General features: G+C 41.7%; 1 protein-coding gene across 23 annotated transcripts in view; it reads right to left on the bottom strand.

Annotated features, from left to right (window-relative positions):
* Positions 1-27,192, bottom strand: part of NRXN1 (neurexin 1) — a 1,220,951-nt gene that overhangs the window by 553,297 nt on the left and 640,462 nt on the right. For 13 of the 23 annotated variants that reach the window (XM_074949439.1, XM_074949440.1, XM_074949413.1 and 10 more), the window contains one exon: positions 10,197-10,370. In XM_074949439.1, coding sequence (XP_074805540.1) covers positions 10,197-10,370 — 174 coding nt within the window. Of the gene's footprint in view, positions 1-591; positions 619-10,196; positions 10,371-27,192 lie in introns of all 23 variants that reach the window. The other 10 variants (XM_074949428.1, XM_074949414.1, XM_074949409.1 and 7 more) reach the window with 1 other exon arrangement.

The following is a 27,192-nucleotide window of genomic DNA, read 5'->3' as shown; positions in this document are numbered from 1 at the left end:
AGCAAAACCAGGTACCATGGAAAATGGGAAATAAAGCTACATGAAACAAGATCAGAAAATTAAAAACAAGCTAGGAAATGAAGCTACATTGTAATGTACCTGAAATCCAAGAAAGTACTCTAAAAAAGAGTTGAGTCTAAAATAAAGAGGAGTTGGGGGATGGGTTTGCAGGAAGGAATGTTGGCAAGTATTGATTCACATGCTTTAGTGATCCCATGCAGGTTCTTTTTTAAACAGAAAAAAAAAATCAGAGTACTAATGAGCTGGCATGCCCAAATGTGACATACACATGAAAAACAAAGCTATTCTATTTCTAGAGATTCATAACTAGACCACTGAAAAATAAAAGAACTTTTTAAAAGGTATGATCAAAGCACTAAAGCAATCACTATACAAACATATTCAAGACTGAAAGCCTTTATGCAAAATATGCCGTAAAATGAAGGTTCTTCATCATGTTTAGGGGTAAAAAGAGAAAATCTGAAACAAAACAACACACTTTATGGCAGGAAATGTACATAGCATTTATTGTAGAAATCCAGCTGTGCATTCTGGGTTTCAGTCTTGTTTAATACACACAGGGCTATCTACCTTGCAAATCAGCTTTCATCAATGCAACTTTGTCGGCAAAATAAAAAAAAGGCAAAATATATTATATGTTAGTAAGCAATATTGAGATGGCAGCAAACACAGGAAAAACATTCAGAGTAAAGTGCATGCTGCTGTTAAAAAGAGAAAGAAATGCCATATAACACAAACAAATTAATGCTAATAGCCATAAATCTCTAGGCAAGCCAAAATGAGAAAGCAGTAATTTGCCAGTATTTTACTACAAATATAATGGTTAATTGAGCTGATGACATGTAATGAAGGAAAATTAAAAGTTTTTTTCTTCTTCTTGGATAGATATGAATGCATTAGCAAAGTGAATGCATGGCTGCATCCTGAGTAGTCATTTGTCATGTTCAGATACAGTGAATTCTAAAGTCATTAGCACATTATCCCTTCCCATCTTCCTCTCCTCTAGATCTTTCTGTGTGACTGGGAGAATTAAGATAGAAATATACATCATGAACCATATATTGCCTTGGATCAACATACACAGATCTCCCATTGGCATGCACTAATCAAGGAAATAATATGGTCCTAATCCTTATAAAACCCCTTTCAGTCATTTTGGAGACAGAGACATCCACTTAAATTTTATTTTAAATTAAATCCCACTGAAAGCTCCTAATGTGGAATTTTCTTATCTAATCATATAAGAATCCTCATTTGGGGGTATTTAACAAGGCCCAAAATCTGTGAGATACTTAAGCATGTGCCCAGTTTAAAGCACATAAATGTGACTAGTCACATGCTTCAAGTTATTCAAGTGCTTAAGTACCTTGCTGAATTGGGACCCAAAAGATCGTCACAAGACTAGGTCTAGCAATAGAGTATACTATTGACCACAGGTTAGCCAAAAGTATTAATTAGCTCTGATATATTTAGCCTGTATACTAAAATGCTGGTATCTATCAGATTAATTTGAAATTTTATGCAGCAGCTGATGATCTGCATTCAACAAAGAAGGGACATCTAGGGCAGCCATTTCACTTTCTTAGCAGTTTTGAGTTCAAAAGTTTTTCTTTAAACATTTGGGCATTGCATCATTCTTTGGGTATTATGATGGTTGACAAGTCACTCACTTTTTTTTAAAAAACAGAATCTGCTACTTGGACACCTTACAAAAATGAAGTGAAAATATCTGTAGGTGTTTAAATGCTATATATACATGCATTTATTTACACTTTAGTTATGCAATGTTAGATCTCATCATCAAATTAAAATTAGAAAAAAGTCATGCAGAAGTAAAGTAGAAAAACACAGACACCGAGGCAAAAAAAAAAAAAAGAATAAAGTGAATGCTAAAATGCATGGATGTAGAAGGAAATACTTTTTGTAACTTATGGAACAATTGCCTTAATGAGTTTTTGCTATTGCTCATATCATTCTGAGTGTTTATTGCTTTGCAGCTCTTGCATATTATGTGTAAATATTTCTCCAACAGAATTTGCTAAGAAACACAGATTGGTTACAACCATATGACTGGTTTTAAGTGTAAATAATATTTTTTTAAAAATCATACTTCTTGACAGAATAAAGTATGTTTAACTGATGCTAGAAAATGTCAATAAATATTACCATTGGGTTCATAATTGTATGTACATATTATAGATCTATTTTTATTTATCTAAGCTATTTAGTCAGATGCGATAATATGCAGCTTTGAGTACTTGTGGTATAAATATAATTTTGTTTCATCTTCGTTGCAGACTTTTTAAAATTGACTGGATTTATTTCTTTGCATGGGTAATTAATTTTATATTTGTAAAGTAAGGACATGGATTGGTTTGGGAGTTACACATTTAAACAAAAGCTTCATATTACCTACTGGTCTGTCTTGATGTCTTGTGGCACATCAGAAAGGTAACTCAGAAGTTACCTTATGTCACCACTGTCCATCACCATGTGTGCTGAGGAAAATATTAAACTTTCCTATGGCAGGCCCTGATCCCACTTCAACTGAAGTCTATGGAAAAATTATTGAATTCAGTCGAGCAAGATCTGGCCCTAATGACCAAACCATAAAAGTGACTGAAATGATCTAGCTTTCGGTTAATTATTCGCAGGTCTATTTAGCAATTTTTTACAGTTCTATCTTTATAGTTTCTTGTCACTGAGGTTTTGTCAACAAAGAGGTCCCCACAAAGTTTAACTTCTATTCAAGAACCAAAACTACATGGAGTTCAGGCATTTGTTTTTGGCGGCAACCCTGAATTCCTGTGATCATTAAAAACTTGCCTTTTCTGTCCCACCTGCCTACCTGTGAAAAGTATCACAAACCAGGCCATGATCCTGCAAACACTTATGCACATGTGTTACATTAAACACAGAAGTAATTCCACTGAAATCAATAGGATTTCTCATGGTAGTAAAGTTAAGCATATACATATAAGTGTTTTCAGGACAATAGCCTAATAAATAGAAGCCCTGATCCTGTAGGTGATAGCGCAAGGGTGAACTGTGGCAATGGGTCTCTGAACAGACATAGCAGTCTCTCAAATGCTATCAATTGTAGGATGGAGACCTAAAGGGTATGTCTACACTACGAAATTAGGTCGATTTTACAGAAGTCAATTTTTATAATTCGATTTTATACAGTTGATTGCGTATGTCCACACTAAGAGCATTGAGTCGGCGAAGTGGGTCCTCACTACTATGGCTAGCATCAACTTACAGAGCGGTGTACTATGGGTAGCTATCCCACAGTTCCCGCAGTCTCCTCTGACCATTGGAATTCTGGGTTAAGCTCCCAGTGTCTGATGGGGCAAAAGCTTTGTCGCGAGTTGTTTTGGGTAGATGTCGTCGGGCCCCCCTCCCTCCCTCTCTGAAAGCAACGACAGACAATCATTTCACGCCTTTTTTCTGGGGTCCCGTCCGCCGGCCCCGCTCAGCCCGCTGCCATGCTTGCCATACCACAGCAAGCATGGAGCCCGCTCAGCTCACCGTCACCGTCCGTCTCCTGGGTGCTGCCTGCAGACTCGATACTGCATTGCTACACAGCAGCAGCTCCTTGCCTTCACAGCAGATGGTGCAGTAGGACTGATAGCTGCCATATGTCTTCTGGGTGTTCCTGGTAGACCTTGGTGAGGTCGATCAGGGGCACCTGGACAGACATGGCTATCCTCCTCTTAGAGTGGGAGTGACTCCAGGTCATTCTTTTCTTTAAGTTTCATCTCATGGAGATTCAGTCCTGCCTGGAATATCATGCAAGCTGGAGGCTTCTGCCTCAGGCTGCTCTCCCCGCCAGCAGCATCGTGCTGTCACACCTACCCCAGCCTGCCCCTTGCTCCCATGGCTCATAGAGCCTGGACAGTAGTAAGGAGCAGTTCAGCTTGTGGAGTGACAAATCCAGAATGAAGGATTGCACTCTATGGGCCACGTTAAGACTATTTCAGAGTCCTAGATAGCATTTAGTCCCTATAAAAGGCTTCATGAAAATTTTCCCCCGCCTCTAACAAAAATGTTAATTTATCAGAGCAGCTGAAAGGGTAAGGAACCTGGGACTATAACTTAGAGAGAGCTTCCATATTATTTAACTCATAATTGATATAAGTCAAAGTAAAATTTCACAGTGCGATCTGTTCTAAGATTAAAAATGCAGGAGGGGAGTCAGAAAAAGGAACAGGGACCTGTTTCCACCCAGGGACGTTTTGCATGTTAGATGAACATGATAACCACTACACTACAGAAACCCAACTTGAACGTATCCCTCGCACTGTCCCTATTATACTTTATGTAACAGGTGGTTGTACATTATTAATAGTTCGGTGTGTCACGGGCCTTCTCTTTTTTTACCACAGACTTTGCCAAATGCACAGGAATGTTTTCTCTAGCTACAGAATCTACCTAATGCAATGTCTATATCCATGGCCTTCCTGCTCACAAAACAGTCATGCCCCCACCAAAGGCTGACACAGCGCAGAGTGCATGTGACACAGTGACCTGGCTCGGGCAGGATCGCTAGCGAGGCATGATACTTTTGCTGTTAAGCAAATACAGCAATTCTTTCCTGGCCTCTGCCACTGAATGCCTCCATGCATTAAGCTGTGCCCTATCAGTACAGGAGGACTGCATGAGCCTGGAAAACATGTCATTGCAAGTGCGTTTTTTTCGCCTTCTAATCTGCAATAACCACAGGGATGGAGATGATAGGGGGAGCATAGAAACATTTTACGCTCTACGATTCTGGGGGAACTGCATGGTCACCTGTGCTGCTGAGTGCTGCTGAGTTTGCCATGCTGGCCAAACAGGAAATGAAATTCAAAAGTTCCAGGAGCTTTTCCTGTGTACCTGGCTAGTGCATCTGAGTTCAAAGTGCTGTCCAACTCAGTCACAATGGAGCACTCTGGGACAGCTCCCAGAGGCCAATACCGTCAAATTGCGTCCACACTACCCCAAATTCGACCAGGCAATGTCGATTTCAGAGCTAATCCCCTCATCGGGGAGGAGTACAGAAATCTATTTTAAGAGCTCTTCAAGTTGACAAAAATGGCTTTGTTGTGTGGACGGGTGCAGGGTTAAATAGATCTAACGCTGCTAAATTCTACCTAAACTCATAGTGTAGACCAGGGCTAAGTGAGCATGTACAATTCCAATGCTCACAATTTGGTCAAAAGTCTCATGATATTTGGCATTTTTCTCAAAGTCCCAACTCATACAGTCAATTGATTATATGATCATCTTAAAGTAAGTTCCTATTTCTTATGATTAATGGAGAAAATCTACTCAGAAACCAGAAGGCAAATACAAATATTATGATTTTTAAGCCAATCTCATGATTTTGGGGTCCTGTCTCATGATCTTTGAGTGCCTAGGCTTGGCAATATTGCAGTCTTCTCACATAGGGGAGAACTTTAAGAAGCTGACTGATCAAACATGAGCAGCCAGTCTTCCTCAAAAGGAAAATAGATCATATAAAACTTAGAGCTGTCAAATGATTAAAAAAAATTAAACATAATTAAATATGAGATTTAAAAAAAATAATTGTAATTGTGAGATTAAAAAATCACAATTACTTGCAGTTTTAATTGCACTGTTAATAATAGAATACCATTTATTTAAATATTTTATATGTTTTCTACATTTTCAAATATATTGATTTTATATACAACACAGAATACAAAGTGTACAGAGCTCACTTTACATTATTATTTTTATTACAAATATTTGCATTGTAAAAAAGATAAACAAAAGAAATAGTATTTTTCATTTCTCCTCATATAGGTATTATACTGCAATCTCTTTATCGTAAAAATGCATCTTAAAATGTAGAATTTTTTTAATAAAACTGCACTCAAAAATAAAACAAGTCCACTCAGTCCTACTTCTTGTTCAGTCAATCGCTAAGACAAACATGTTTGTTTACATTTACAGGAGATAATGCTGCCCGCTTCTCATTTACAATGTCACCTGAAAGTGAGAACAGGCAATCACATGGCACTTTTTTAGTTGGTGTTGCAAGGTATTTGCGTGACAGATATGCTAAACATTCCTATGCCCCTTCATGCTTCGGCCATTATTCCAGAGGACATGCTTCCATGCTGATGACGGTTGTGCTCGACAACGATCCAAAGCAGTGCGGAATGCCGCACGTCCATTTTCATCATCTGAGTCAGATGCCACCAACAGAAGGTTGATTTTCTTTTTTTTTTTGGTGGTTTGGATTCTGTAGTTTCCAAATCGGAGTCTTGCTCTTTTAAGACCTCTGACAGCATATTCCACACCTTGCCCTGCTCATATTTTGGAAGGCACTTCAGACTCTTAAACCTTGTGCTGAGTGCTGTAGCTATCTTTAGAAATCTCACATTGGTACCTTCTTTATGTTTTGTCAAATCTGCAGTGAAAGTGTTCTTAAATTGAACAACATGTGCTGGGTCATCATTCGAGACTGTCATAGCACAAAATATATGGCAGAATGTGGCTAAAACCACAGGCAAGAGACATACAAGTCTCCCCACACTCCAGGAATTCAGTCACAAATTTAATTAACACATTATTTTTTAAACAAGTGTCATCAGCATGGAAGCATGTCCTCTAGAATGGTGGCCAAAGCATGAAGGGGTATGTGAATGCTTAGCATATCTGGCAGATAAATAGCTTGCAATGCCAGCTACAAAAGTGCCATGCAAATGCCTGTTCTCCCTTTTAGATGAGATTGTAAATAAGAATCAGGCAGCATTTTACAGGAGATAATGCTTGTTTGTCTTAGTGATTGGCTGAACAAGAAGTAGGACAGAGTGGACTTGTAGGCTCTAAAGTTTTACATTAATTTGTTTTTGAGTGCAGTTCTGTAACAAAAACATCTAAATTTGTAAGTTGCACTTTCATGATAAAGAGATTACACTATAGTACTTATATAAGGTGAATTGAAAAGTACTATTTTTTGTTTATTTTTACAGTGCAAATATTCATATTAAAAATAATAATATAAAGTGAGCACTGTACACTTTGCATTCTGTATTGTAATTGAAATCAATATATTTGAAAATGTAAGAAAACATCCAAAAATATTTATAATAAATTTAATTTGGTATTCTATTATTGTTTAACAGTGTGATTAACACTATGATTAATCCCAATCAATTTTTTAAATTGAGTTAATTTGTTTTGAGTTAATCACTTGAGCTAACTGCAATTAATTGACAGCCCTATTAAAAATGCTATTGACATTACATGTTTAGACTGGACTATATTTTATTACCTGGATATGGATAAGAGCTTGCTATTAATACTTATGCGCAGGTAAGTAAACGTAGGCTACTCCTGTCTGATTATCTCTCATTTTATATGACAATAAACTAGGTTAAATAATCAGTGGTGTTTTCATTATTCTGATGACTTCTTTACCAACTGTTCATCTCTTTTATACAGTCTAAGTACATAAATGGGTGGTTAGGGTTATTTTAGTTTAAGAATGAATGTGAAGGAATGGTAGGCATGTCAGTCCCCGGATATTAGAGAGACAAAGTGGGTAAGGTAATATGTTTTATTGGACCAACTTCTGTTGGTGAGGCAGACAAGTTTTGAGATACACACAGCTCTTCTTTCCTTTCCCAGACCGATAGAAAGCCTGTGTGGCTCAAAAGCTTCTCTCTATTACCAACAGAAGTTGGTTCAATAAAACATATTACCTCCCCCACCTTGTCTCTGTGAAGGAATGGAATAGATAGTAATCAAGGTAATCAATGAGTGTTTAGTTGTCTATATGGTGACTCTAGCGAAATCATATTCAAGGATTTTAATTTCTTACATTCTTTTTCTTATTTTTATTATTTTAAAATATATATTTTGGCATGCTGCATTATTTCTAGTACATATTAAATTAAAATTAATATGTATTTTATTCATGGGCTCTTCTGTGGCGCTTATCATTGTCTTTATTGCATCCCTCACACACGTACTAACACTGTTGCCAACTCTCTCAATATTATAAGGAATCTCCTGATTTTAAGCTACTCATGATGCTGTTAATGGCCCAATCTTACTAGCTTACTTTTGTCTGGATCTAAAGCCCTTAGTAATTATGAAGAGACTCCCATTGACTTTAATGAGCTTTGGCTCAAGCCCATTAACCAAAACCATCACTGAAGGTAAAATTGACTTCCTGCTGATTCTTAATGGGAATTCTCCACAAGGACACAGGATAGGATGACCCTCTAAGGGAGGTGGGCTCAGCCCCATGACTAATTAAGCTGGATCTCAGGGGATGGCTTTAAGACCAGGGATCAGATAACAGCCTGAAGGTAACCTGGTTCTCAGATAAAAGACCAGTAAGCATCACAGTTAGGGAGAAAACTGAGGGGAGTAATTAGGGGGCCCAGGACTAGGGGAAAGTACCTGGAAGGCGGCGTTCCACTAGCTTGGAGCGTGAACTGGGCCTCAGTTCACGAGAACTTTTAAGCACCTATAAAATCAATGGGATTCACAAAGCCTGAGAGCAGTGCCCCGGCTCTCTATACAACAAACGGGGAAAGATAGTTGCCTTCAAATGGGATTCCCCAAAGTCAGCATGCTACGAAGCTCCTCACTTAAGAGAACTAATGGGAGATGCCAAACTGTGGTGTCTGTGCTAAGCCTCACCCATCTCTCAGAGATAGGTGCTTAAGTCCATGCTGCAGGCAGGTGTTTCCCTCTACTTGGGAATCTCAGCTGCAAACCCTCTCTGGGTGCTAGGCACATATACTATTTCAGCAAGAAGCCAGAAGAAGAACCTCCCTTATAATTTTGAGGCTAGTGGATAGGATACTCACCAGGTAGACCCCCTCTCCATCTGAGTGGGAAAAGAGATCTGCCATCTCTCAGGTGGGTGCCCCAACAGCTGGGCTAGGGGATAATCTGATGTGGAAAAGGGGGCTCTTTCATTCTCTCCTGTTGAAGCTGTTCCACTTTGCATCAATAATTTTAAAAGGTCATCGGAGCAGGGGACTTAGATCCTGGATCTCCCAAGGGAGTGCTCTAACCCCCATGATACAGAGTTATTCTCATGCTTGCTCTCTCTCTCTCTCTGGCCCAATGTTGAAGCTATGTCAGTGTGGCTAAATAATGAGAGACTCACTCGGCCAGAGAGAGAAAGAATGAATTAAGCTTAAGCAGTTAATGAAAAAACCCAAACATTTTCTTGATCTGAAAGTCATTGAGAGAATATTAACATGGAACACCACAATGCCATTTTTGTAGTCACTTTTCAAAGAAGAATGGTACTTTAGTGAAAGTAATGTACTGGAAGACAGTTGCTAAATTCAGAATGATGTGAATAAAGTGTATGTAGGGACAGAGAATTGATTTAAACTAATATATAAAAGTGAAAACTATGTGGAATGAAGCTACTGGAGGAATTAGAGATAGACCGTAGCCAAACCCTTAAACATGAACACCCTAGTACTACTGACTCCTTGAAATCAAAATCCACATTTTATAGCCAGAGCCCATCTGCCCTCATAACCAAAACTGTAATCATCCAGGGCAAAATCCTTGCTTTCATATTCAAATAAATCTTTTGGGCCTAATTCGGTCCTAACTTGCATCCCACACTATTCCACTGGAGCCACTAAAGCTGTACAGTGTGTGACAGAGCACAGTTTGGCCTTATTAACTTCAATGGATAGGAAGATTTACAACCAAAAAAATCATAATCTAAGCAGGTTGCATAATACAGGGCAGACACTGGGACACTGCTTATACATTAGCTAATGTCTAAGTATTACATAGAAGCTAATTGTTACTGTTACCATTATTAAATAAAATATGTCACAAACAAACAAAAGACATGAAAACCAGCTTGTCACTAAAGAGGAGCAGAATCTACAGATTATATTCAAGAGGTAAATTAACGTTCTCAGGTTAGTTTGTGCTTTGTTGAGTAGGTATACATTTCTCCTCGTGGGCATCTACCCTCATTAATAGTGTACACAAATTATACTACAACTGAGGCACAACGCTAATTACACAGGTAAAATATAAACCCACCATATAGACAGTACAAATAAACAGGACTCAGCAGGATGGGTCTAACACTTGCACAATGAGATATAAGAATATCTGCTTTATATTGGAAGTACGTATGATGAAACTATTATGATGTTCAGTACCTTCACATCCTCTTTCTATTTGCCCGTTGCAAAACAGGGCATCCGAGATCAGATCAGGCAGACGTCCATTTAAGTCAACTGATGCAAGGCAACCTTGAAATCCCTCCTTTGCATGCACCAGTTTTGGTAAGGATTTATACATTTCTTTCGCCACTCCTCCAATATACAAATCACCTGTTAAACAGAAGTAAATATTAGTCATAGAAAAGAGAGCTAGTAGGTCTTTTGGTTTGCTTAAATATCTGGCCTTCTCTTTCTAAATAACATAGAATCATAGAATATCAGGGTTGCAAGGGACCTCAGGAGGTCATCTAGTCCAACCCCCTGCTCAAAGCAAGACCAATCCCCAACTAAATCATCCCAGCCAGGGCTTTGTCAAGCCTCACCTTAAAAACCTCTAAGGAAGGAGATTCCACCACCTCCCTAGGTAACACATTCCAGTGTTTCACCACCCTCCTAGTGAAAATTTTTTTTTCCTACTATCCAACCTGAACCTCCCCCACTGCTACTTGAGACCATTACTCCTTGTTCTGTCATCTGCTACCATCGAGAACAGTGTAGATCCATCCTCTTTGGAACCCCCTTTCAGCTAGTTGAAAGCAGCTATCAAATCCCCCCTCATTCTTCTCTTCTGCAGACTAAACAATCCCAGTTCCCTCAGCCTCTCTTCATAAGTCATGTGTTCCAGTCCTCTAATTATTTTTGTTGCCCTCCACTGGACACTTTCCCATTTTTCCACATCTTTCTTGTAGCGTGGGGCCCAAAACTGGAAGCTGTACTCCAGATGAGGCCTCACCAATGTCGAATAGAGGGGAATGATCACGTCCCTTGATCTGCTGGCAATGCCTCTAGTTATACAGCCCAAAATCCCATTAGCCTTCTTGGCAACAAGGGCACACTGTTGACTCATATCCAGCTTCTCGTCCACTGTAACCCCTAGGTCCTTTTCTGCAGCACTGCTGCCAAGCCATTCGATCCCTAGTCTGTATTTTGTGTTTTGTCACATATTTTGTGGGGAGACACCATCACTGCGGTGTTCTGAGTGAGAGTATTGAGATGCTGGAACTTGCTCCCACTTTGGTCCAAAATAGCCTGATTTTGGTGATCGTGTGACTGGGGAGCTTGGAGAGGGCGTAAGGTATGCTTCCAACAATAATGAAGGGGTGGAAAGGATCTTTTTTGTAAGAGCTGACTTCCAGACTTCCCAATTGAATAATTTTAATGCTGTGGGGTTTTTACTTTATTTTTTTTCCAGTACCAGTTATGTTTTAAGGCTCCCTAGAGTCTTTTATAATCATCTTTTAAAATCAAAATGAAGAAAACAAGCATAGATTGCTGGTTTGATGTTACCTTCAGGTGAATAGATTTTTAGACTTTCTGACATCTCAGTGAAAGATAAAACAGGATGCAATATTTGTCTGTTTCAAGTGGCTACAAGTACAATGCCACCATACTATATGATTATTTTGTATTCTGTGCCATAGGATAGGTAGAATAAGACAGGTTCTTGGTCCCAACAAGCTGATACCCCAATACTACTCACTGTTTTATAATTAGTTAATTAAACTCTTAGGTACTTACATGACCTCACCACCATAGTATCTGAGCATCTCTCAGTGTTTAATGTATTTATCCTCACAACACCCCTGTGAGGTAGGGAAGTGTCCATTTTACAGATGAGGAACATAGGCCCAGATCCTCAAAAGTATTTAGGCTCCTAACTACCATTAATTTCAGTGGGACTTATGAGCCTAAATACCTTTGAGTATCTGGCCTAATGTCACACAGGAAGTCTGTGATAGAACATGCAATTGAATTTGGGTCTCCAGAATCCTAGGTTAGTATCTTAACTACTGTACAATACTTCTGTGACACTCTTTCCCTTGGGTGAGCACCCTGTAACTCTCACAATCCTCATCTGTATATAATTGTGATATTGCATATAAAGCTGGCCATGTAAGGTATCAGTGGAAAGGTTATGATCAGCTGAAACCCACTGTTCCATCTAAATATGTGTATCGTTAATGCATATAAAATTATAAGAATTGTGTTGAATGGTTTTCACTAAAATACACTGTGGGTTTGGGAAGCGCCCAGGTACTAGCTATCCAGAGACAACAACAAAGAAAGTAACCAGCGCTCAGGTGGGTGCTGAACAGACATCACTAGCCATTGTCCAGCAGAGGAGTTGCAGTTTAATGACTCACTCACTGGGGTGTTTCTTCACCTTGGACTCAGCAAAGCCCACCAGACATGCCTGGACTTGTGTTCTCCAAGCACATGGACTAAGAGTATGAAAAAGAACACAGTGGCCCCATGCTTGTCCTTTTCTCCTCCCCCCACCAATGCTGCAGCAACAAGAACACTCAGAAGACTGAATACTCCAACAGTGAAGACTGGCCCAGGTTTCAAGGGTGAAACCAGTTTGTTATGAACTGTAACATCCAGTGGGGTGAGAAAACTGCTTGATCTAAATACTGCCTAATGTCTTACAGGTTTAGGATTTAGATTGTGCGCTTATTTTGTTTTCTTTGGTAACTATCTCTGGCTTTTTGCCTATCACTTATAATCACTTAAAATCTATCTTTTGTAATCAATAATCTTGTTTACCTTTACATGTGAGTTTGCCTGAAAAGCTTGGTAAATTTGCTCAGGTTTACAAAGGCTGCTGTATATCCACTTTCCAATAATGAAGTGGTAAACCAATTAATAAATTTGCATTGCTCAAGAAAGGGTCTTGAGAACTGCAAGATGGTATATTCCTGATGTACAAGGCTGGGAGCTGGGGGGATTTGGCTGGTGTCTTTCTCTGTGTGATTTCATGAGTGGCTCTGTGAGCATTCACACTTTAGAGCTTACAAGTATGTAGGATTCATACAAGGTTTATGCGGTTGGCAACATTCAGGGCACACCCAGAGTGCTGTGCTGGACTTGTGCACACACAGCTCCTTTCAAGGGCATCAACCTTGGAATCTCGCCAAGATGACATGAACCGTGGGAAGCCTCCCAGGACTGGGCTCAAGGCCCGAGAGCAAGGAATGCAGTAGATAGAAATTGGTAAATAAGAATGTTAAACAAAGCCAGTGTATTCCTTTTATCTGTTGGAGAATGTAATGCGCGGGGAGAGAGAGAGAATAAAGGGGAAGGTGGAAAGCTGACAGGCAGAAGCCCATTAGCAGACCAGCCGCTTGCTTGCTGAAAGCTGTGTGCTGTCTTGTCATTGAACTGCCACAACTGGCGCCCAAACGTGGGGCCCTCAGCACTCACCTCTCCCGGCAAGGGTTTCAGACGTGTCACTCATCCGCTTCGTGGATCCCGGTGAGTATTTTTCATTGTGGTAAGTATGGGAAGCTCCCTCTCTGCTTTGCAAGTGCAACACCGCAATGAGCTACAGTATTTGCTGCGTAAGGCTCAGCATGATTGCCCCACTCAAGAACTCACTCTCCTGCTACAGGAGGTGAGTGCCCAATGCCCGTGGTACCCTGAAGCCGGAACCCTTAAGCTAGCGGACTGGGAGCGATTGGGCCAGACATTGCACAAAGAGCCTCGGGCGCCCGTGCAGGCTTTACATGCCTGGCACCTCTGCCACGACGCGATACAGCGTGTTGCCTCGGACAGGCCCTCCCTCGCGAGGCTGGTGATCTCACCACGCCCGTCCGCTCCTGCAGCCATCCCCCCTCCTACCGATGCAACACACTGTGTCGCCTCAGAAAGACCCTCTCCCGCGCCAACAGAGGGGCTGCCAATCCCGCCACCCCCGTCCGCTCCTGCAACCATCCCTCCCCCTGCTTCGCCCCCAGTGCCTCTATTACCACCGCCTCCCTGGCCTTCCCCACCGGAGCCGGTGTGTGATCGCCCTCCGCTCGTGGGGCCCCATGCTCTGGGGCCCCCCGGGGGGTTGTCTGTGTCTGCTCAGGGGCTTTCGCTGGTGCAACAAATGGTTCACGCAGCGAAGACTCGCTCAGATCTTACAGCAGAGGAGCTGGCTGATCTGGTCTCAGTTTGTCCGGTGACCTGGCAGGATGATGGCCAGGGCAACCAGGTTGCAAACTGGGTCAGTTTACCTTACTTGGTGATCAGAGAGGTAAAGAAAGCGATTCGCGAGTTTGGCCTGACTAGCACATATGTGCGTGGTCTCATTGAAGGGCTAGGTAGTGGGTACTCCCTGATCCCTGAAGATTGGAAGGCGCTGTTGCGCATGATGCTGACACCTAGTCAGTATGTTATTTGGCTTAGTGAGTATCGGCAGATGGCGGAACGCCAAGCCCAGGTATATAGAGAGTAAGGTATCATTTATGAGCAGTTGGCAGGGGAGGGCCAGTTTGCTACCGTTCAGCTGCAGTCTCAACTCCCTCAGGCTGTCTTCCCCATTATTTCCACCTGCGTCCAGCATGCTTTCCGGAAGGTCCCGGGTTCGGGCAGGCCTACCAAAAGCTTTGCCAGTATCCGTCAGGGTGCATCAGAGTCCTTTATGGATTTTACCAACAGATTGCAGGAGGCTATCCTCCAACAGGTGGATAGCCCTGCAGCAGCTCGGGAGATCCTGTTAAAAATGGCGGTTGAAAATGCGAACGAGGATGGCCGCCGTGCTCTCCAGGCTGCACAAGCCTCTGGAATTCTAGAGCTGTCGGACATGCTGCGGGCGTGCCAAAACATCAGAACTCAAGCCCATAAAGCTGGAGTTCTGGCCGCCGCCCTGCGGAAAAGCGGGAAGGAGGGGAAGCATTGTTACCGCTGTGGTGAGGAGGGTCACTTTCAGCGGGAGTGCCGCTCATCGATGGCACCCGCCCGCCCCTCAAAGAAGTGTCCCAAGTGTCAGAAGGGCTATCACTGGGCTAATCAGTGTCGTAGCAGGTCGGGAAACCGCACGACGGGTCCCCCCCGAACCCAGGGCCAAACGGGGGTGTTTCCCACTCAGACAACTGTTCCTCTGCCTTAAAATCCATAGACTCTATGAGGGCGGCGACTGCTGGAAGTGCAGGGCTTGATTTGATTATGCAGGAGGACGCTGATTTTCAGTTGCCGGGGGAGGTTTGCGCCATACCTACACAGGTGACGGGACCTCTCCCTGCCGGATTTGTGGGTCTGGTTCTCCCTCGCTCACACGCTGGGAAACAGGTTTTTTTTGTCATCCCAGGAGTCATTGACGCCGATTACACCGGCGTTATTAAGGTTCAGGTATGGACCCATCTTCCACAGTTGCTCCTGCGTGGACGGTCACTTGCACAATTGATTTTAGTCCCCTATCAGGTGCCAGCCGCAGAGGATTGGACCCGGGGCGGAGGCGGCTTTGGATCTACGCTGTCTCACTCGCCGTCTCACAGCACGTCCTCTCCACTTGTTGCTCTGACAATGTCAGTCCACCCCTCGAAACCTCAGTTGACACTTCTCTTAAATGATGTTCCTTTTACAGGGCTGGTGGACACTGGAGCTGACGTTACGGTGATTCGTGATCTGGCATGGCCGGTCGGTTGGCCAACAGTTCCTTCTAAAGAGTTGTGGGGGATCGGGGGTAGTAAACCCGGGTGCCAGAGTTTGTCTTGGGTCACGGTCTCTAAACCAGGAGGCAGTGCCCTTGCTACAATCTGCCCTTTTGTACTACCTGTCCACCTCAATATTTGGGGCCGTGATTTACTTACAAAGCTGGACACCACCCTTGATATTAATATATAATGGCCCAAAATCCTCCCTCACCCACCTTGCCATCCGCATTACCATTGGTATGGCAATCCTTAGAGCCCATATGGATTGACCAGTGGCCCCTCCCTCTAGAAAAGCTGAAAGCGCTTCATTCACTTGTACAACAATATTTGCATGCATAGCGCTTGGAGAGCTTCACTAGTCCTTGGAACTAGCTGCTGTTATTTTGGCCTTTCAACTTTTTGCTGATTGTCCCTTTAATTTGATTGTGGACACGCATTATGTTTATCAGGTAATTGATTATTTACCCCTTGCCCTTATTACCCCTCAGGTCGATGCGGACCTCCTTCGCCTGTTTCTGTCCTTATAGTATCTCATCACCACTCGTAATTTCCCTTATTTTGTTGCTCATATTTGCAGTCATACCCCTCTGCCTGGGCTACTCACTGAAGGCAATGTGCGCGCCGATCGCGCGTTACTTGGTCAGGTAAATTCCCTTTTTTCTGACCCCACTGAAAGCCATTCCTTTTTTCATCAGTCTGCCTCTGTTTTGGCCCGGCAGTTTCACATTCCTGCTGATCATGCACGTTCTATTGTTCGTTCCTGCCCCTACTGTGCCGCTGCTGGCCCTACCTTTTCTTATGCCGTTAACCCCAGAGGTACCACAGCGAATCAGCTGTGGCAAATGGATGTCACTCACGTGCCACAATTCTGCCCCTATTTGTTTTTACATGTTTTCATTGATACCTATTTGGGATTCCTTTGGGCGACCCCACAGCGTGGGGAAGCCACTCCCAAAGTTATTCACCATTTGCTAGCCTGTTTTGCTGTTATGGGTCACCCGAGCCAGATAAAAATGGATAATGCCCCGGCCTATTGCTCCACAGCCCTCTCCACCTTTTGTGCCCAATGGGACGTCCGTCTCAAACACGGGATCCCTTATAATTCCACAGGCCAAGCTATTGTTGAACGTGCAAATCGCACGCTAAAAACCTTGCTTGACAAACAATTAAACCAAGGGGAGCTGCGTCTCCGAATCTTAGGAGACATTCAGCAACAACTGCATATCCTTTTGTTTCCTTTAAATAATTTAACGCTGAACGCAGATCAGCAGACCCCCGCGGATCGGCATTTTCACAAATGGAAAGACCGCGTGTCTATTACCGTCAGCTGCCCGATCTGCAATGGTTGGGCCCAGTGCCTTTAATCACTTGGGGTCGGGGATATGCTGCTGTGTTTCTCCCTGCAAGACCGTTGTGGGTTCCAGCCCGGTGTGTGCGACCGGCACTGAAACAGCATGGCGTGGCACCAGGGGCTGTCGAACCCCATACCGGATTTTCAGCTGACCTTGGAGGAGAACGCGGTGCCTTCCGGGTCGACAACGGCGGGACGGAAATGGAAGAGACGTAGCATCCCAAGCCAGCCCGTGACATGCGGAGCAGTAAAAGCATTGGTCGCCGCGGCTCAACGAAGACTGGCAGCAAACCAACAGCCAGAGACTCCTGAGACTTTGTTTGTGGCAATTCTCGCCCAAATTACTGCTAATTCTGTATTGATTGTATGCCTTTTGTGCCTGCTATTTCCTTGAGGGGTTGACTCGGGAGCGCTTCCTCTGTTATGGGCCCGAATGACATATAACCTATGGGAAAGATTGGCTTCAATAGCAAATGTTACCCACTTTTGTTTATTTGATTTTGTAGCAGCTGAAGAATTGTTAGGTACGTGCCTTATTCCAGTATGTCATCATCCTGAGGAAATTGGGAATGAGATGATGCTCGCTGCTTACTCGAACCTCTCTTCCCAGTACTCTAGCATGGCTAATTGGGGCCCGGCCAATCACACTTTACCTTCTTAAGCTTATTTTTTGCTGCTGCTGTGTACAATGTATTCCCTCTTTGTTAAGGCTTTGTCGAGACCCGCCCTGGCAGGCTCCACGAGTTATGACCTTGTCTGTCCGGGAGTTAATTGGCTTGCAAATGCAAGTTGATGGCTACCATGAGATGGCCGAGCACAAATAAACAAAAAAGGAGGGGATGTAGGATTCATACAAGGTTTATGCGGTTGGCAACATTCAGGGCACACCCAGAGTGTTGTGCTGGACTTGTGCACACACAGCTCCTTTCAAGGGCATCAACCTTGGAATCTCGCCAAGATGACATGAACCGTGGGAAGCCTCCCAGGACTGGGCTCAAGGCCCGAAAGCAAGGAATGCGGTAGATAGAAATTGGTAAATAAGAATGTTAAACAAAGCCAGTGTATTCCTTTTATCTGTTGGAGAATGTAATGCGCGGGGAGAGAGAGAGACTAAAGGGGAAGGTGGAAAGCTGACAGGCAGAAGCCCGTTAGCAGACCAGCCGCTTGCTTGCTGAAAGCTGTGTGCTGTCTTGTCATTGAACCGCCACACAAGTAGAAGTATGAAGGGGCATACAAATGGTTAGCATATCTTGCATGAAAATATCATGCATCGCCGGCTACAACAGTGCCATGTGAATGCCTGATCTCAGTTTCAGGTGGCATTGTACATAAAAAGCAGGTAGCATTATCTCCTGTAAATGTAAACAAACTTGTTTGTCTAAGCAATAGGCTGAACAAGAAGTAGGACTGAGTGGACTTGTAGACTCTAAAGTTTTACATTGTTTTGTTTTTTAGTGCAGTTGTGTAACAAAAAAGTTTTACATTTGTAGGTTGCACTTTCACGATAAAGAGATTGCACTACAGTACTTGTATGAGGTGAATTGAAAAATACTATTTTTTTGTTTATTTTTTTAAAGTGCAAATATGTGTAATAAAAAAATACAAAGTGAGCACTCTACACTTATAACTGTGTTATAACTGAAATCAATATATTTGAAAATATAGAAAAATATCCAAAATGTTTATAAAATTAAATTTGTATTCTATTATGGTTTAACACTGTGATTAAAATTGTGATTAATCACAACTATTTTTTAAAATCTAGTTAATTTGTTTTGTGTTAATCACTTGAGTTAACTGGGATTAACACAAACCCTCACATAGATAGAGTCAGAGGCCTCAATTACCTTCTGTAACTAGGCTCCACTTGGCTCAGGGAAAGGAAGACTTGCTGTGCTGGCCAACACAAGTTAATCACAGGAAAGACCATATACCAGTGGAGGTTTGTTGTAGTAGAGACACATTCTACCAGGATCCTCTTCCTGTCCTGCCATTCTCCTTACACTGGCATTGAGGGTAGTATGTCTAGCACAGGAACTGCCCCAACAGGTTTACACCACCAGAGAGTTCCTCTCCACAAGGGAAATTCTCCACTAGCCAATTATGGCCAAACTTCTGAACATCACAAAGTGCAAAGATCATACTGGATATTCTGGCCCTAAGTATATGACCAGGTATGAAAAGGAGCTAGATAATTTATGATTGTTTCAAAACCAACCAACCAAATAACATAACACCATGTGCTAGTGAAAGGTGTTGAGTTTCAGGGATCTTATAAGAATACCACAATATTATATACACTGAAGTACACCTGTATTACTAGTGTAAAATATAGTGGTTTTGACCACAGCTGGAGGACACTGTAGTGCTTCTTTATATGGAAGTCCTTGAGACTTGAAATCCTATATCTTATACAAAAGGTTCTAAGGAATGCTTCAGCAAAGTGTCTTGGCCCTTACATGGAAGGATTATATATAGGGCTGAGAGTAGTTCAGTTTCGATTCCCGTTTAAATTTTGGTCTCTGCTGAGATTGACAGTAAGGTAGCCAATTAATGCCAATAATGGTGATTGTTAGATTGTCGATAGGGAATTGGACTGAGACCACCAATTCATTTCCCATAGGCCACCAAATGTCTTTCAGACACTAACAATTTTAGTCACTATGGACCAGCCTGTCAACCTGAATTGGACATGAATCAGTGAGCTAGAGATTAAGTACTTTGTATCATATTACTACTCCTTTGAGTCATCCAGTCCACACATTAGCAATATCTATAGCAATGTATACTAAGAAAAGAATAATTAAATCTCATGCTTCAGAACATAAGCTTGTTGCCTGCTGGGGTTCAAGAAGGAATTCTCTGCCCATCTCAAATGGCTACGTGATCTGAAGAGTCAACAATGGTTTCCTCTGGAGCATTAGCTATTGTCAACTCTTGAAGGTAGGACATCAGATAGAACAGAATAGTGATCTGATCTGCCTGTAGCAATTCCTGCATTCCCACAAATAGGGCATAATTATTTCCTTAGTAGGACTGGAATTGGTACATTTTCAGTCCATTGCATTGGAAATAAGGCAGATAATAAAAATGTTCCTTCTTTTTCTCATATGAAACACAGTGAAAATCAAACCCTAAGAGTTTTTCTGAACTACTGATCTGTCAATGGTTGTCTGACATATATATAATTTCTCTGAATTTATTATGGTAGACTTGAAAGTGGGAAGTTTCAAGGTAAAAGAAAGTCAACAAAATACTAGAGCTATAGCACAAAGATTAATTTCATCCTCTTTCATTTCACATTCTTGTCCACTCTACTATAAAAGAAGTTTACATTTTCCACGCAGAACCTTCCAGATTCTTTTGATTCATTAAAACCTTTAGAGATATTGATTCAATATGATGATATCCCAATAATGCCTAGACCTGTTTCTTAGGCAAGGCAGTCTACTGTTCCATGAAGCCATGTATTCAAGGGCCAATTATGGTGAATAACTATTACAATGCAAGGTCATAGCAGCATTATAAGAAGAGAAGCTCAGACTACTCCTCTAAATATGTGTTGGAAGTCATCAACAAGATGCTCCCTTAGTTAACCATAAGACCCACAGAAACATGAATATACATAGCATGATGTGTATGTTTCTGGTGAAATAGTTTATGGTTTAATTACAGCTTCCTAGCCATGATTAATCTTCTAAAAAAAATAGGACCACCGTAATAGCATATAATGTGTTTTATAAAATATACCATACTTAGCATTGTAAAAGATGTCATACTTAGCAAACTGCTTACATTGCTCATTGGTGACTTCCTGCATAAACTGGAACATTGGAAATATGTTTGTGATGAGATGAAAAAAAATCTGTGGCAACCATAGGCAACTCTTTCCAGGCTCAGTAAATATCCTGACTAAGCTGCAAGAGGAGGACAATTTATCAGCTGAAGCAGCAGGTTTCAAATCACTGAACATTATTTCCTATATGCTTGAGAAACTCTCAGAACAGCAGAAAGCTATGCTCAACTACTTAAAGAAGCACAAGACAAACAACCAAAACTAAATAAATAAAAACCAGCCGCTGGAAAGAATCCAGTCCATTGAACTTGATAGCCAGTGATGAGTTCATAAACCAGACACTGCCACAGATACAATTAATCTGGAGAAAAATGTGACATCTCTGCTTGAGCACTAGAACACTCGTTCCCAAACTTGTTCTGCCACTTGTGCAGGCAAAGCCCCTGGCGGGCCGGGCCGGTTTGTTTACCTGCCGGCGCGGGCCAAGGGATATACTGGCCACTGCTTCCAGCAGCTCCCATTGGCCTGGAGCAGCGAACCACGGCCACTGGGAGCCGCGATCGGCCGAACCTGCGGATGGGGCAGGTAAACAAACCGGCCCAGCCTGCCAGTGGCTTTCCCTGCACAAGTGGCGGAACAAGTTTGGGAACCACTGACCTAGACTAACTCGGCAAAATATTTCTCATCAGTGACAAAACTGATGGAAAATAAAAGTAAAATATTTACTAAAGGGAGAGCTGGTTAAAAAAAAAAGACTGTTTTGGGGAATTTTTGGATTTTTTAATTCCCTGACATGTTTTCATTAAAACAACATGTGAAAAAAAATCTGCTCTCAAAAGACAAAAACTGAAGGCTTTTTTGGCCTTTGGGATTTTGCACCCATCCCTGTCTTTTCTGCTGTCAAAAAGGGGAAGAAGATGTGCAGAAAGGGAAAGAAAAGGGGAAATAAAATTTTCCAGAAATTTGTTGTTTTTGGTTTTCTATGGAAGAAACATTTTTAAAAGAAATTGCTTTTTTTCTTTAGAAAAAAAGGCCATTTGCTATCAAAAATAGTTGAGATGGGTAATTTTTGACTAGCTTTATGGGCTACATTTTGACTCAAGATGACATGCTCAGACAGGGTCAGAGGGGAAATGTATAACTCCCCTCATGCCCATGTATGGCCACTTGAAGCTTCAGTTTGGGCACAAAAGAGTAAGGGGCACTGTATGTTCACTTTCTCCCCCTCCCCCCGCCTTCTTTCCCTGGGGCCAGTTTTGTTCAACATCTTTATTAATGATCTGGATAATAGAATGGATTGCACCCTCAGCAAGCAGATGACATGAAGCTGGGGAGAGAGGTAGATATGCTGGAGGGTAGGGATAGGGTCCAGAGGGACCTAGACAAATTGGAGGATTGAGCCAAAAGAAATCTGATGAGGTTCAACAAGGACAAGTGCAGAGTCCTGCACTTGGGATGGAAGAATCCCATGCACCGCTACAGGCTGCGGACCCACTGGCTAAATGGCAGTTCTGCAAAAAAGGACCTGGGGATTACAGTGGATGAGAAGCTGGATATGAGTCAGCAGTGTGCCCTTGTTGCCAAGAAGGCTAAGCAGATATTGGGCTGCATTAGTAAGAGCATTGCCAGCAGATCGAGGGAAGTGATTATTCCCCTCTATTTGGCACTGGTGAAGCCACATCTGGAGTATTGTGTCTAGTTTTTGGCCCCCTACTACAGAAAGGATGTGGATAAATTGGAGAGTCCAGTGGAGGGAACGAAAATGATCAGGGGGCTGGGGCACATGCCTTACGAGGAGAGGCTGAGGAAACTGGGCTTATTGAGTCTGCAGAAGAGAAGAGTGAGGGGGGATTTGATAGCAGCCTTCAACTACCTGAAGGGGGGTTTCAAAGAGGATGGAGCTCGGTTGTTCTCAGTGGTGGCAGATGACAGAGCAAGGAGAAATGGTCTCAAGATGCAGTGGCCAAGGTCTAGGTTGGGTATTAGGAAACACTGTTTCACTAGGAGGGTGGTGAAGTACTGGAATGGGTTACCTAGGGAGGTGGTAGAATCTCTATCATTAGAGGTTTTTAAGGCCCAGCTTGACAAAGCCCTGGATGGGATGATTTAGTTGGTGTTGATCCTGCTTTGAGCAGGGGGTTCTTCTAGATGACCTTCTGAGGTCTCTTCCAATCTTAATCTTCCATGATTCTATGAAGGAGAAGGGAAAATCTTGCTTCGCCCCTCAATGCACTAGGGGCCAGGAGAGCTGACATGTCATTATATAAGATCCAGGAGTTGTAATTTGTTGATGTTATGCTCTTGTAGTGGCACAATGATGTCTTATTCTCTACTAAAAGTTGTATTGTTTGGATATAATCTAGCACTAAATTTTTGAAAAAAGCATTTTTGTTGTTTCTTCGTGACTTGTTTCTTCATGACTTGTTCACATTTTCCACTGAAAAAGAGAAAGCCACTGTCATAGCACACACACCCCCTCTTTATTTTCCATGAAGGCTTTAATTCCACATTCACAAGGGACAATTAGATTCTTTATATAATTCAATCCATCAGAAAATGAAAATAAGGCAGAATCTCTGAGTGTTGCTAAGTAGAAATCAAGTATATGCAGTAAACGCCATTGGGGGTTACAGGACGAGTAAGTCAGAGGAGAATTTAGCCCTTTGTCTACTGAAAGCGGGATCAGCAGACCATGCTCCAAACTCTCTTACACCTGCTTTTCTCTTGTTTACAGTGAATTGTAAACTCTCTACACAAGACATTCATGCTGAATATCTCTGTCTATATATGATCACACACTATGGGCCTTCCTCCTGCATGCTCCCCATACACGTAACTCCCACAGACTTCAGTGTGAGTTACATGATCTAAGCACTTGGAGGAACAGGCTCTAAATTTGTGTCTGTTTATTTGTCCGCATATTGTCTATGTGAACTACTGTCCTCACTGGAGGGAATGACTTATCTGTTCAACGGTAAGAGAGCTGGACACCTTCTACAGGCTGCAGCTTACCCAAAGTAAACCCTATTACTAGTACAAATGTTAGAGTGCTTCATGGGTTGCCTATAATTAACCAACTTCATGTCCAATTATTTTCTTTCTTTCTTTTTTAACATCTGGAAAAAAAAACACAAAAGAGATAAATTGTTTATTAAGTTACAAAATTAACCACCATAATTTACCTGGAGCAAAAGGTTTCTTTCTTTTTTTTTCAGAATTTGTTTTCCTCCTAGAATTATTTTGATTTTTTCACATATACTCCTGCACTGTCTTCAAATTCATCTTGACATTTTTAATTAAAAAAAAAAAGAATTCAAAGTAACATATCTGGAAAGGACAAATAAGGACAGAGAAGTAGCAAAGGAAGAAAAGAAAGGCAAAGGGTAGAAAAAACAGCGGATTCCTTTTGTGTTATCCAGGCATGCTTGGAGGAAGAGGTCTATAAGTAGGAGAAAATATTCCGCAACCTCATAATTCTCCTTCCATTTCTATTATAAAAGTCAATATTATAGAGGCATCTTCATTCTTGGTCAAACATTTAGCAGCATGGTCATTTCCATGTTCAAGATAGTTAAGTCCCAGACAGACTGCGAAGAGCTACAAAAGGATCTCACAAAACTGTGTGACTGGGCAACAAAATGGCAGATGAAATTTAATGTTGATAAATGCAAAGTAATGCACATTGGAAAACATAATCCTAACTATACATACACAATGATGGGGTCTAAATTAGCTATTACCACTCAAGAAAGAGATCTTGGAGTCATTGTGGATAGTTCTCTGAAATCATCCACTCAATGTACAGCGGCAGTCAAAAAAATTAACAGAATGTTGGGAATCATCAAGAAAAGGATAGATAATAAGACAGAAAATATCATATTGCCTCTATATAAATCCATGGTAGGCCCACACCTTGAATACTGTGTGCAGATGTGGTCGCTCCATCTCAAAAAAGATATATTGGAATTGGAAAAGATTCAGGAAAGGGCAACAAAAATGATTAGGGGTATAGAACGGCTTCAGTATGAGGAGAGATTAATAAGACTGGGACTTTTCAGCTTGAAAAAGAAGTGACTAAGGGGGGCTATGATAGAGGTCTATAAAATCATGAGTGGTATGGAGAAAGTAAATACGGAAGTGTTATTTACTCCTTCTCATAACACAAGAACAAGGGGCCACCAAATGAAATTAATAGGTAGCAGGTTTAAAACAAACACAAGAAAGTATTCTTTCATGCAACGCATTGTCAACCTCTGGAACTCCTTGCCAGAGGGTGTTGTGAAGGCCAATACTATAACAGGATTCAAAAGGGAGCTAGATAGATTCATGGAAGATAGGTCCATCAATGGCTATTAGCCAGGATGGGCAGGAATGGTGTCCCTAGCCTCTGTTTGCCAGAAACTGTGATTGGGTGACAGGGCATGGATCACTTGACGATAACCTTTGGGGTGCCTGCCATTGGCCACTGTCAGAGGACAGGATACTGGGCTTGATGGACCTTTGGTCTGACCCAGTATGGCTGTTGTTATGTTCTTATGTCTTTTTTGAATCCTCTGATTCAGCACTATAAATAAGTACCAGTATTTCTAGAGGACATGTATATTACAACCTGCAGAGGCAAGCAGTAAAGGAAAAAGAGTGAAGGAAGACATTGCCAGTAGTACAGGTAGTGCTAAGACTCATGCTGCTGGGTCAGGGATACCACAACGATGGCAAAGAAAACCTCTGTTAGGGTGAAATCCAATTCTCACTGAAGTCAATGAAAGTTTTTCCACTGATTTCATTTGTAGTTGACTAGAGCCTTTGGTGCATATACTGAGATGCCATTTTCAATATAGAGAGATAAGATTTACTGCTTAATAAATCAATCAAGCTTCTGAGCTTATCTTGTAAATTATTTGTATCAAACTATGGAAAAAATGATACAGAACCACTACATCACATAAGTGATACAAAAACAAATGTACTAATGTTCACCTAGTAAACAACTTACACACAATTTCCCCCTTCTCCCCACCCCCCAAGATCTTTTTAATTTGCTGCACTTGTTCAGCGAGGAAACTAAAAGAGTTGTGAAGGCTGACCCAATGAAATTTAAAATAAAACTTTGGGACAGAGTGGCACACATCCTTTTTTTTACTGATTTTAGTAAATAATCCTTACTTTTTGGCACTATCTTCATCACTAACATGCTATCAATGACACATGCATTGCTTCTCCCCTATGGATCAGTCATCAGCCAAGACCTTCTATATTGCATGCTCTCGGGGGCAAAGGCTATTTGTTGATTTTGATGAACATCACTGTCTTCAAATTACTTGTAGAGAGAGAATTCCTTTAGTCATTGCCTCATAAAAGTGCCAGCAGCATATAAAATGTACTCCGAGTAGACAGAGTAGATATTTGAGGGTAGGTAGCTAAGATATTGTACTGCAACTTTATTCACTGTTGGCAATAGCTTTTTCTTGTGCCAAGGAAAGGCTCATTATTTTGGGTGAATAATACTGTTCATTCAGATGTGGTTCCTACTATAGAGAAACAGGCAATGAAGATTTAACAGGAACCACAACTTGTGTCTTCATCAGACCAAAATCAAGAAGTCGCTCCTGGAGCTTTTTTGGATGGTGTTGCATAGGACTCAGAGATAGTGATGGATATATTTGTGAACATATTTCCCTTCATCATTTTTTGTGCTCCTGATTTTCAACTATATTCCCAGCCATTGTTTTGATTTCCTCCCTCTCATTATAGAGGAAATTTTTCTTTCTTGTTTCCAATGTCACTCTGTCCAAAATTAGTGCTGCAGTTATTGAAGAGAATGTAGTGACCATGCACCATTTTGGCTTTAGTCCTCCACAAAGAAAACAAGGCATGGATTTAGACTGCGGGAATCTGAAGGAATGACACACATACTTCTCAGATTTCTTGATGTGCCATATGAAGATACAATGGCATGTCTCTGACTCCTTGATGTGCAATGGTGTTAGGCATTTTCACCCAGTGCACTGCTGTAGTGCATCAAGTGTTTCAAAATAATCAAGCATATGACACTTCTTTCCAGCAATCAAATGAGAAAAGTAGATCAAGTACATTGGGATGCACCACAGGAAAAGTCCGGTCTCCAAAAAATGCAAGGATGCTCACCAGGCTTTTCACAAAACCTAATAAAACACAGATTATTCTTCTGCTACTGCATGCCAGATCAATTTAAGTAGCATACATTGTTACAGGGTTACTCATTCCACAGCTTTCAGAGTAGCAGCCGTGTTAGTCTGTATCCACAAAAAGAAAAGGAGAACTTGTGGCACCTTAGAGACTAATAAATTTATTTGAGCATAAGCTTTCGTGAGCTACAGCTCACTTCAT

Source organism: Natator depressus, chromosome 3 (genome assembly GCF_965152275.1).
Source record: "Natator depressus isolate rNatDep1 chromosome 3, rNatDep2.hap1, whole genome shotgun sequence".
Classification (NCBI taxonomy): domain Eukaryota; kingdom Metazoa; phylum Chordata; order Testudines; family Cheloniidae; genus Natator; species Natator depressus.
The sequence above is the reverse complement of the archived record's forward strand: the minus strand, read 5'-3'. Positions and strand labels throughout refer to the sequence as shown.